The sequence below is a fragment of the Agelaius phoeniceus genome, chromosome 1 (assembly GCF_051311805.1).
Source record: "Agelaius phoeniceus isolate bAgePho1 chromosome 1, bAgePho1.hap1, whole genome shotgun sequence".
NCBI classification, from domain to species: domain Eukaryota; kingdom Metazoa; phylum Chordata; class Aves; order Passeriformes; family Icteridae; genus Agelaius; species Agelaius phoeniceus.
In genome coordinates, this window is record NC_135265.1 from 29,367,614 (window position 1) to 29,381,261 (window position 13,648).

At 33.1% G+C, this 13,648-nt stretch overlaps 1 protein-coding gene across 6 annotated transcripts in view; it reads right to left on the bottom strand.

Annotated features, from left to right (window-relative positions):
* The window catches only part of DGKB (diacylglycerol kinase beta), a 378,520-nt gene that overhangs the window by 128,697 nt on the left and 236,175 nt on the right, over positions 1–13,648 (bottom strand). For all 6 annotated transcript variants that reach the window (XM_077175541.1, XM_054639423.2, XM_077175548.1 and 3 more), the window contains one exon: positions 8,862–8,926. In XM_077175541.1, coding sequence (XP_077031656.1) covers positions 8,862–8,926 — 65 coding nt within the window. The remainder of the gene's footprint in view (positions 1–8,861; positions 8,927–13,648) is intronic.

The following is a 13,648-nucleotide window of genomic DNA, read 5'->3' on the forward strand; positions in this document are numbered from 1 at the left end:
TCAAGATCATTCTCACAATTCCTGATCAGTAACAAATTCAGAATTTTGTAACTCCTGATCTTTAAAACTTTGAGAAACAATACCAAAATGACACTGTTCCTACATATTTCTTTGTCCATCTTGTATCCTGTCTTGGCAGTTTCCCCATAAAGTACTCCTTTAAAAGTAGTCCATCAAGTACTGGAAGGAGGCAGGGGTATAGTGATCCCTTAGCCAACAATCTGCAAACATGCCTTGTTGATCTGGACTCTTTCCCCCAAACCAGAACTAAACATAAGAAAGCTCAAGGCAGGTAATATATATACAATGTGGATTTCCTGAAGGGAAAATAGAGGGCTAATTGAACATGAACTATTTCTGTTTTAGCAATCTGGCAAAATTTTTTAAATTCTCACAATTTCTCTGTGTGACAAAGGGAAGAGTTGAGAGCAGGATCTTAGTGTCAATGTTGACAGTGAGAGAGAAAATGACCATCCACTAATATTCTGCTTCAGAAGCAGCTGTAGATCAATAGTTGCCAATCGTTCAGCAACAGAATTGTAAGAGAAGCCAGACAGGAATTCCTTCAGTGACCTGACAGCACACAGAAATATCCTAATACGAGTAAGACTGTCTTAGGAATGGCAAGAACAGAAGAAATGATAATATTTCATTTCAAAGGCATACATGACCAAAATAGTATTCCCAAAACACATCAGAACTTCTCTTAGGCAGTCTATGAAGTATCATGAGGGAAAGACAGACAATAGAACTTAAAACCACTTTTATCTCTTAGATATACTTGGCTTCGATAGCAGTAGTGTCAAAAATCAGAAAAAGCAAGAGCCATTCCCTTTAAATCACCAAATCAGCCAATACATTTTCTCAGGTGTTTTTTGGTTTATGCTTTTTTTCTAAAAATGTATTTAAAAATTTGTGTCACAAAGACACACATACATAGACAAAGATATTGAAAAAAATTAATATTTTGGCTATCATTACATAACCAAAAAATATAAAAAAAGAAAATGCAAATATGAAAGAATAGAAAATATAAGTTTGGTTATATCAATGCTAAAGATGTCTTCAATATTAAGACAAATACCTCTCAATTTTGATTATATAATTGTGTCATTATCAGGGGAAATAAAAAGAAGCAGTAGTTGGTATTATTTTACAAGTAAAACCAAACTCCAAAATGATTCTGAAGGCAATGATAGCAACAATGCAGTTATAACAAAGACACTATTGTACAGTTGCATCTATCATTCAATTTTAATAGAAATGCATTACATGAATTGCTCTATGATATATAAACCAAATATTTTCAAAATATTTTCTTTGAAAAAATATATCCTATGTTAATAAAATGAAGATATAAATCAGAAGAGAATAAGAACATTAATTGAGAGAGATCTACTTGACTATCTTATTTTCCAAGATACACAAATTATATTTTACTTCATATTATAAACTGGAAATACCTCTAGCTTTGCACACTTCTTAGAAAGGGCTATGCAACCTATTGCAATAAAAATAAGGCACTTGGAATTAGATCAGAAAACAGACAGATTACTTAAATGAAAACACATAGACATGGGCCAGGAAAACTACATTCAAATGGGATAAAGAGGGTAATGGAAAATGTTATCTCAAGTGATGGAGATGTTGACAGTGGTTCTTTATTTGATACATTAAGTACTTAAAATCACTTCAGTTATACAATCAATGAAGATAAGAACCTTGGTTACTTAATCAGGAACTGACATATTGGTTGAAAGCATTACTTTTAAGGTAATTAAAAAATGAATTTTGAGCAGTAGTACTAAGATAGGGTTAGGAGGACTGGCTAAATTACTCAAAATTTTCTTTCCTATTACCTAAGTTTATCTAATATGATATAAACCAACTCACAATTGCAGAGTGTAGAGTTGAAACCTGGAGTATATTAGTCACAAGATTCAGGATCTGAAGCAAATCTAGGACCCATTTTCTTGTGAGTTTAAGAACAAGAGAAGTAAAAGCACATGCTGTATATTGTGTCAGTCTGTGGTGAACTAAAGGAGTATTTGGGTTCTCCTCATTATCTACGGGAACTGTAGTAGGGGCTTAATTACCAGAATTAAAGGATTAAAAAAAGCACCATAAAGCACCCACAGTTCAATCTAAAGGTTTTCATTTTTCTGATTAAATTTTAATTTCTTTGTACTAAAGAGTAATGTGTTTATGTTTAATAAATAGGGAGTGTAAAAATTATCCCTTAACAATTCATTTCGTTGCTTTTAATGGACTGGATATTGTCAATCATATTATATGTAATTGCATTGTGGCCACTTAGCAATCTTAACTGAATTTTGAAAGGAGGTTTTGTTGGGTTTGTGATATATATTAGAAAGGGCTGCTGCTCAACTCTTTATAAAACCCAGCATCTGTTGTAAACATGAATTATAGCCACATCAAACTTATGTAAAGATTAGCGATTTTCTTCTGTGATTTGAAAATTAATTCATTCAAAATGAAGCTTGAAGCTGCAAATCCATGTTAGTGTTCATTAGTTCTGATTATAAGCCTCTCAAAAAACCCCCCCCCAAAAAAGCAGTATTTGATAAAACCCAATTTTATTACAAAGTACTTTATTTAGTGTGTCCATGAAAAAACAAGAACAATAACCTTATTGATTGGTATAGAATTACTTGACCATACTTCATCAACACTTTTACTTGTACTGTGTGAACAAACAGCAAGCAGTAGCTTAGCAGTTTTGTTACAGTTTTTGCATATCTACTATAGACTTCTCTCACATCTGAATTTACAATTTAAGGAAGTTAGAAAAATTTTTCTACCACTGTGTTTTTCACTCTTATTTCAAATGGCATGACTATACTGTGGAAGAGACCAAGAATTAATTCCTACAGAGTTATATTTGCCTTTAAGACATTGTAATAAAAGGCGATCACTTTAATTAATTAAGGAATGTGTAAAACATCCACTAGGCACTTCAATACATAGAAAAGGTTCAATGACCTGCACTCAGTAAGGAAACATCATCTGCAATAAATTTCTTAACTAGACTGATGCAAGTTGAAGAAAATTAGATTTTATTGACCTTGGACTGTAGTATATGTATAGACATTTTGTGAATCAACAGTTTGTTACTTCCACAATGCATGCTGGGCCAATCCCTCTGTATGATTCTGCTCCATAAATAGTCCTGTCTCCTAAAAATGCTATGATTTTAACCCTTTAACATTAACCCTGATACACTTAACAATTTCTAAAGAAACTGTTTTTTAAAAAGCTGGGTATCACTACCTATTTCATAAATATATAACTTTCTTTGAAGAAAAAAAAAGACAACGCTCCCATATCTTGTAAGAGTATATATGCCAGACAATTGTTTTTAAAAGTGCAGAATGGTGATCCCCTCAAATGGAAGTGCCCGACAAAGCCTGAACCCAGTTTAGTCCTGCAGTAGTGAATTTGATAGCTGCAGACCCTGAGAATACAAAAATTAATTCATTGCTCTGCTTATGTTCTGATAGAGCACACTGCTTTCAGAGATGGACTTTGAAATCCCAGGGGATGCCTAGGACATAGGGATTCCTGCTTAACATAAATTTTATACATCACAATGCCTCTAGTCATTATAAGTCTGAACCTAAGGTTCCCCAACACCACCAGCCTCCCAGATAGCTGCTATAGAAAAATGTTTAACAGAGTAAGAAGTCTCTCAAGCAGAGGGCCTTAGCCCATTAGAACTTTCTAGAGAAATGATAAAAACATGAAATCTTGTATCAGAGAGAGGTGCAGATACTGCAGATGCAAACTTCTGTGATTTTGCTCTGTAGACAGCAGACAGAGATAGGCTAAACCAGCTTTATGCTCCAACTGTCTTCCTTTGTCACAACTCAAGCACACATTACATGTTTCTGGTATTATTACTAAAGGTAGGCTACTACATGTTTAAAGTCTGACAAAAGAACAAGCCAGTTGTTTTTTTATTTCTTTCTCTGTTATAAGCATTATAACCAAGAGCTAGGCAGAGTATGTTGCCTAACTATGAGACATCTCTCGCCTGTGGGAAAATACTTTTTGCTCTCTTGCAAATATTTTCACCTTGCTTTGCTTCTGATGACTACAATTGCAGTAATGCTGCCTGAGTTCAGAGGTACTGTTCCCTGGAGCCTTATCCTTTTTTGAAAAGGAACCCTTGGGTTGAATGGGACAGGTAACAGATGTCTGCAATCTGGTCTCTCCATGGGGCCAAGGACTTCTTTCTAAACACTTTCATATCAGTCACAACCAGGAAGGGGAGAGAGGTTGAAGGAGAGGCTGAAATGTCTGCAATTAAAGTTAGAAATTTTGTGCTGATGCTTAGTATATTCACTGAAAAGATGTGGTTGTTACTCAATCCAAGAGACTCCATCACCCAAAATTAAAAACTGGAAGAATAATGAAAATATCAAAACAATTTTGTTCTATCCAAAATGAAACACTTTGACTGCTTGATTCTAAGCTAAAATAAGTCAACTTAAACCAAAGCTGAGTACAACTGAGCGTAGACCATTCAATTTACCCCATCATAACTGATTTTGCTCTTTCTTTAAACTGAGTTTTTCACTTTCAGTCACAAAACTTGAACTTGCCTTCAATTCCAGTACTAAAGTGGAATAATTCTGTTCTTTTTTTTTTTTTTTTTTTTTTGCTCTCAGGAAGGACTAGACATTCCTTACAATAAAGCCTTTGAATACAGTAACAGAGTAGGCATGACAGGATTTTTTTTTCCTTTTTTCTTTGGATGTAACTAAAGATATGATGCTATAACTACTTTGTAAGTGCAGTACCCAAGTCAGGACACCCAAAATAATGCTAAAGATTCGATGATCTGCCATTTCTCCTACCTTTTCTTACTGTGGCCTTTCCTTATTCTCCTGGAGAACACTTGCACAATGTAAATCAGTACTTTCTATTACATAAAAACTTTCTTAGACATTAAATGTATAAGTATCAGCAAAAATGAAAAGCATAATTAAAGAAGTTGAAAGGAAGTTTCAAAAGTATATTGTCAGGAATATGACGTAAATGAAGTTATTAGGAGCTTTTTCTGCTTTAGGTTTTCTTCATAAAAGATAGAAATTGGTATTTGGAAACTTCAAAGACAATGTACTTAAACTGTAAATATAATTTATAAATCCAACTTTAGTTTACTGAGACTAAGAAATATCTTTAATGCTACGGGATGCCAAAGCATCAAATTAGTGCACCTAATTGAACTGAGTATGATTTTAGAAACACTAACATCAACCTGAATTATTTTTTTGTCGAAAGTATTCTTTGTTTCCTTGTGTATATTCCAGTCACATAACTCATACATCTGTTATTCCCAGCATCGAGCCTATGATGTTTACACAGATCTCCCTGTAGGGCATTTTGGCCTAACTGAATCATTATTTCAACAGAATGTCCTAGTTTAATGATACTTTTACTTGAAATACTGCCTTTTGCAAGTTTTATCCCCACTGGCACTAACTCAGGCCTTCCACACTTACATTGGAAAATCTGACCCTACTCCTAAGCAGAAGATGCTGGGAAGCAAACTGATTTCTCCAGCACAAGGTTGTGAGCACATCAGACCTGTAGAGTGGGTTAATGTGACCGATTTTGGGGTTTAGGAACCTTATAAACACCTTTATATGGTTTATAAATCTTAATGCAACATCAGTCCTGGTTTCTGATAAAGTGCATTTATGATCAAAATATATAACTAAAATGGCATATTAAGATCCATTATTTTGATAGAGCTCAGGATGCTACTACTCATTTCCATTCTTTACTATTTGACCACCACCAGAATTCTTCTCTTCCAGACCTGGGTTTAGGAACAAGTAATGTGTTTTTTAAAATCACTGGTAGACATTTATGCTGAGCCTTATTTGGAAAACTATATGGAGCCATTCCATATCACAGCTTACAAGTATAACATTTTCAAGATATTAAGGCATGTATAAATTAATTTTTCATTTAAAATTAAGCTTCTGAAAACAGAAGGTCTTTTTCACAAAGGAACTTGATTTAAGTTTTTTGAGAAACTCAAATAACCAGGTGCTTCATTACAAAGAAAATAATTGATAATGTGGATTTTTAGTACAGGAATATTTATACGTACTTTAACTTAGATTTTCCAAAGACTTATGTCTTACTATCTCTAGACAATTTAGAAATCTAAAAATAAATTTATTACTTTTTATTTTTACTAAATCAGTAATACTAAGAGCTGGTGTACAAAATCTGTGAACACTGTGGAATTCGAAAATATGACACAGTTCCCAAGAACTAATGATCTAGTTCCAAAGAATGCCACAACATTGGCTAGTAGTCATTAAAAAAAAGCCTTTCTAAGTCTTGAAATATTCTTTCATCCTCATTTTGAGAAGATGAACAAGTAGAAGAAGATTTTGCTTCTACACAAGTAGAATGTGTCAGGAGTTTTCCTATTAGTTCACCCTATTTACACATAAACCTTGGGATCAGAGTGGCAAGGAATATCCTCAGGAATTTGAGGATCATTAACAGGATTAAATGTGAAAGATTCCCTAACTCCAAAGTTTATCTAACTTATTTCACTGAAGCAAATACAACACCTGTGTATTTCAAAAGACTTCTGCACACAATATAAACCTAAAGTTTCTCTTCAGTAAGGAAAATTTTTAAATTTTTACATGTTCATTTTTCAGAGTAGAACCTCAGTGGAAGGACCTGCTCTGAATGATAGCTGTGAAAGTTAAAATGCTGGAAAATTAGGCAAGAGGAAACTAACATAAAAGCAAAAAGAATTATTTTTTAAAATCACAAGAGATATGCCCATGTGACTGTAGGATTTTCAAATGAGTAATGTAGGGTTTTCAAAGGAGCAGGTGCTGTTAACTATGGAGTCCACTATGAATCAGACTTGAGTTGAACTTGCTGAGCCTAAATAATTTAGATTGCATAGAAAATTCTACATTCTGATGAATTAAGATTTGAGGCTTAGCAGACAACTAAAAAAGGGGTTTCTTTTCATACCCTCCAGGAAAATTCTGCTGCAACATGTTATCGACTTATTTCAACACGCAAATAAGTGGTAATGAAAAAAGTGTTTGTGAACAAACATCATCTGGAACACTCTATTGAACAAACACAGAAAACCCCTTTTTTTTCCTCACTATAAAAAAGAAAACACATTTTAAAGTATCGTTTTCTATTATACTTTGCTCAAGTCTTTGTACTGTTTTTTAGAAAGCCATAACCTTTCTGAATAATTTTTATATATCTAGAGAATCTTCATTTTTTTCAAGCTCTTTCAATATCTCCGTACCAAAGTATGTAGGGACTGGGACTATATATTTTTGTAACTAATTTCCTTAAGATAATGTTAGAAATATCAGGTTCCTTAAAATATAGATGAATTTCAAGGTGAGTCTGCTAGCAGATGTTATTAATGGCATATGATTTATTGTGACATGAAATCTGATCTGAAACTCATGTTATTAGCTGAGCTTTTTATAAATTATAATTGCCAGCTGCTGAAAATATGCAGAAAGACCACTGATAAACTAGCTTCATCTTCAGGGCCTAGAATATCATCATTTGCTAAAAGTCCAATATCTCTAGTCCTGCTGGGAGAGTACAGTACATTGGGATGCATAGATTAGGCTTGAGTTCAGATCTTATCATAGTGTAATTCTTTCAGAATGAGAAGCACCAGAGCTAGGAAAAGGAGGTCATAGTAAACAAATATGTACTACTATGTGACTTAAAAAGAAACAGACACTTGGGTTCACAGTATGCCATTGTACAGATGCTAAGCAAATTGAGTATTTGCGAAAAAGAAACCCCCATTCTCACTATTAGCTATAAAATACATACTTTGAACAAAAAAAACAGTAAGCAAGATAATTTGAAAACATATTTAAACATAATTCTATACAGCTCTTAGATGAGAAAACAAACAGCGTATTTTATCATCTACGGTCTAGGAAAATTTGCATCTACAGGAGACTTTCCAGGTCACCCTCATGGAAAACTAAACACTCTATGGTTAGGTTCACAGTGACAAAACATTTGTGTTAATAATTATTTCTAGACATTCTCTGTTTATTCCAAATAATATTGTATCTTACTTTTCTCTCCCCATGTGTCCTTAAATGTTAATTAAAGTTTCTGAAATGTTGCTTTTACCCACCAAAACTTATTTGCTAAATTACCTAAATAAGAAGAAATAAACATAAACATTGCATTATGAATGTTATCTACTCAACAAACCAAATATTGAATTTACAGTAAACGTAATGCATTTTTAATCTCCAGAAAAGCTCTGCAACAGCACTCAAGATTCAGAGAGCAACACAAGAAACAGATGCAAAGTCTCATTCCTGACTTTTTTTATAGAAGCAAGTTGTTTAGTGATAAAAGCAGTTCTGTGTAAAATGGCATTCACTTGCCCTTACTAAGAGTATACATGGAAGAGCCCTCTGTCAATGTACCAGTGCGAGTGTGGGAATGAAACATAAGGATCACCATCTGCAGCTGCCTAAGAAGTGTTCTTCAGTGCCTAATGGCAAAGTGTCAGCTCAGGGATCCTCACAAACACGTTTCATCTTGTCCATGCTAGCCTTACAAGACAAACATTTCAGCTGTGAGAAGAGTTTACTTATAATGTTATTCATTTCAGCTGAAATACCAGATATCAAAAAGTTACACTACAAGTAGTCTGGAAGCATATGCTTAATATAAAATGAACCAATTTCCTCTCTTTTATAAGAATCAGTATTTTAAAAGATGTGCAAAACTTAACCCCTCAAAGAACAAAATATTTTTCTATGCATATATTTTCAGATTCTTACCTACTGTTGAACTTCTCTGGATGTTTTTCTCTCATGATATGGAATCTGTGGGCAATTGAAGCATCCTAACAGGACAAAAAAAAAAGAATCATAAATCCTTTGGAAAATTGCAAAACAGAAGACCCAACCTGTACACAATGCACATCGCTTGTAAGGTGTTTTGTGAACTGTCATTTTCAACAACAGCAATACTCTTATCACTTAGAAAGCTTACAGGTACATTGTTCCCAGAATGGGATGTATCTGAACTTAATAATTTATTATTCTTGTTGCAGTCTCCATTACTTCTTTTTGCAGATCAGACATGATAGTTTTGTGTAGGGAAAGTGTCTTCAAATTTTATACAGCGAAGAATATCCAGATACGGTAAAGGTTTACTGTAAGACCACTGATACAGTTCTGTCTTCCAAAAAGACCAAATAAACTATTTAAAATCTATTTCTTTAGCAAAATTGAGTGACAGATTCACCAAAGTTACTTTACATGCTATACAAGTTGATATTTCATATGGAATTCAATAGCTTTCTCTAAAACTGGGTAGCAAATAGGAATAATTGCTAGAAGACTCTCCATTTGCTGTATGTCAGGATGTGAAATAATTTGGGGAAATACTGCTTAGTATAAAAAAGATATTTTTAAATTAAATATTTTTATCAATATTCTAAAATTAACTAAATTATGCTAAAAATATATTCAAATAACATGTATCACAAATGAAATAGCCATATGATATATTTATATGTGCATAACATTTAGAAGAGGATCAATCCATTGTGCTGGTGGGAGTTATTGAAAACAGAATATTTGTAACTGATGCATTAGACTGGTTTTCAAAGCATTTTTTAATCTCCTTTGTACGTATGAAGAGAATTTTTTCATCAATTCAGATCATGTAATTTTTATTTCTCATACTAATTGTTAAAACTTTACAAATTGGGAATTAATCGTTTACTTTTCAATGTTTGTATTGAATTAATTGTGGGAGTATGAAATCTACCAATTCTTGAGTCTTGCAGCAGATAGTAAACAGAGAAATCCATTTGGATCATGTCTTTGTAGTTATGTCTTAAAATTCTGGGTGCATATGAATATAAATATAAGAAGAGTTAATCCGGTTAGTAAGAAATTTCAATGGATTCCAGTTTCCATGCAAATAACATTTGAGAAAAACTACAAATAAAACTGTCACTATAACCAACTATCATACATATATGAACTTCCCCACCTATTATTTACCAACTTAAAAGATTATGGAACTATAAAGACTAAAAATTTGAGAGAAATACTAAATTCAATATAATCCTACATCTAGCAACATTTTAAATTATTTTCAAACAATGGGAATTAGAACTTGGAGGAAAAGCCCCTCAAATTAAATATTTCAATTATTTTCTAACTATTCTAAACATGACTAAAACTTTTGTTCTAAATAATTTTTTATTTAAACACATCAGTGTTAAACTAATTCACAAATAAGGAAGGATTTAATGCAGATATAAAGGTACCCACTAATATAAACCATGGCTTCAACATTTTGTGTTTTAGTAAGTTTTGTATTTACTAGAATCTTAAGCAGGGCATGCACCAGAGAACTGACTGGTCATCATCTTCAATGTTTGGTTTACTAACTTATGAGTGCTTTGAAAAGATAAATGTTGAACTTTACTACCATTACCTTCAAAGGTAAAATTGTTTAGCTAGATTGACAACATATAAATAAACTTTTACAATTATGAATAAAAAGCAATGCATAATTTATAAAATTTTACACACACTATCTACTTAAGGGTGTAACACAGTATAGAATTTTTAGACAAAACTTGTGATCACTGATCAAATTACATCAGTTAGAAGCAACGAAGCAACATTAAATGCATTGACTCCATCAAGGTACTCAAATTTTTTTATGAACTTGTTATGTGGTTTCTAAAGATGTACATAGTTTGCTGCTTTATGCACATTGTATAATTATTAATGTATTTTTCTATTTAAGAATGGAATTGTCATTCAACATTTCACAGTTCTGCAAGGAAATGACAGGAAAATTCCCAAGTGAATGGTGTTAGTCAACAAATGCCTTATTGTTCTGTCCTGTTATCCAAGCTGTCATCTGAAACTTACAGTGCTGTATTCTCAAACTGCACTCATTTTTAATTTAAATTTATTTTTATGTGCAATTTTATAAGGCAAATATCCACAAGTATCCAGGTGATCCCACAGTTCTTGGAGACGGATGAAATAAAGCTGGCAGTAAACCCTGAGACAGCACACTTCTAAACAATGGCTGCTAGCTGCACTAAAATAATAACTCTGTTAAATTTAGAAAGACCCATCATTCATACACTATCCTGCATTAGATGCGCCAGCATTAGAAAAGTATATTTGTATAGAAAAATGTATTTGTTAGCTAGTTTCATATGAAAAAGAAATGAAAGGACTATTGTAGTTAACTGTTCATTTTCTACACACTGAAGCATAAGACAGACCCAAGACAAAATGAATAAAGGAGTAGAAGCATTTTTGAGAGAAACTAGGAAACACTAATCAAGGAGTAACTGTCTAATGAATGAAATGAAAAGGCTAATGTGCTTACTCACGCAGAACAAACGCAAGGCACAAACAAGCTAGGGATCAATGCCCACTGCAGATGGCAAACAGGCAGTTGTTTCCATGCAAGGTTGATTTGATCAAAATTTTCCCTTCCCTGAACATTGTCTGACTCCAAAATGAATCAACTGACTTAATGAACAGAGAGGTAAAAAAACAATACACCCAGCTAATTTTGACAGGCAAAGCACAAGACAGGAACACATCAGGTCAATTTCACTAAAAGAAATTGCTGAAGAGCTACTTTTATTGATGGAAACAGTAAACCAGAAAAGTAACTACACACAGATAAGCTCAAAAGTAGGGGAGCTGCTACAGCTTCCTTCAGCTTATACTGTTCTTTTGAATCCAAAGTAGAGTCCTTAGATTCCCCAGCACCAAGGACCTCTTCTCAATCATAATTCCCCACTATAAAAACCAGCCCATGCTGACTCTGCATTAGGACAAAAACCCTCTGCTTTAGGGGAAAAAAAGATAAGAGAGGAAAAAAACTAAACCAAAACGAAGAAAAACCACCACCCAAGAAACTACACTGACTTTTCTGTTTTTCAGGTGCCTGTATTCTTGTACTTGTTAAGACAGTACCACATTGACTGGTGTAAATAAATTAAAAGCAATGGGAAGAATTGAAAGTAATAGGAACTTGATAGTGAGTAGGAATATAAGTACTGACTCCTAAGAGCTGCTGGAATTATCAGATACCATCCCTGAATCTTGAGGAATCTTAGAAATTTCCTGGCTGAGGAGAGCAAAGAACCCTTAGTTGTGAGATTTTGACTACATTTGTAACACAATTGATTTTAGCAGACTTCGTTCATCCATTTCAAGTAGGGGAACCAGCCCAACTTGTTTATACACACAACTGTTCTTGGACCAATGGAAAAATGATTTATTTTTTGTGTCAAAAGCTATACTAAAATCATCTAATTAACTAGACAGAAACAGAGTAATGGTATGGTAACCCAAATATAGTTTGCAAAATATGCTGACCTTTCCTGGTACCTAATATTGCGAATGGCCAGAAATATATGAGAAATTATTTTTGTATTTTACTGCAAAACTGATATGAAAAAGAAAACCCAGGATTCAGTAAAGCAAACTCCCATGCTTCATGATATTACCTAGCAAAGAGAATAGGATTTTTAAAGAACAATCATTTGACAGTCAGATATTGGTATATAATTTATATAATCTCTCAGATTTACATTTTAATTTTTATTAGTAAACTGATTTGCATTCTGGCCTGAAATACAATTTTCCATCATTACTATATCTGAACCAGTTTTACAAGTAACACACCATAAGTAAATGCAAACATACCCAAAAATGGCAAAAAAATTATTATTAATAATAATAATCTGAAGAGAAACAATATTGTCAAGCCTTTTGCAAGAAGAAAGGAGGAGTAAGGTCTTATGGCATAACTTTAAAATGAAACAATCTCCTTTCACCCACATTTCACTCACAGAGTTTATTTTATACCTCTAATTATAATATTTTTCACCAAACCATCCAAGAATTAGGATTTTTTTTCCAGGAGCAGTTTTGCATCAGAATCAATCTTGGGCACAAAGTAATGCTGAACACAGAGCATCTACAGCAGAACTAAGCAGCCAATTAGGTAATTTTGTGTTTCTGAGACTATTATATGAATACTTGAGTTGTACAGTACTATTCTAAAATTCTGCATTTCTTTTTTAATATATACAATATTTTTAGTCATTCAAATGTCACATGACAATAGCCTATATGATAATTTTTCTTAACTAAATTCATATTACCAATCAAATCTGAATGAAACTGCCACATTTTGTGCACTTTTATATTCCTTTCTTGTTTAGATGGTTTCCTACTACTGTAGCATTTAGAAACGAGATGAAAGAATGGTTATTTGAAGAACAGAAAATGCAGTTTATCTCAGTTTAAATTCTACAAAAGTGAACAGACTCTTAAAAAATGTATCTTTACATCATACAAGTATTCAACCAGGACATTTATGTGGTGAACACGCAGGCATATACACATATATATGCACCCTTACATTTGAACCTGTTCAGGCTCTGAAGCAGCTGGGCTATCCTTATACCTCACTCAGGTTTGTTTTAAATCCTGACAGTGAAGATAAGATAGAGAACAGACAGAGCATATCTGAATCTACTCCTAGGAAATGGAAAAAATAT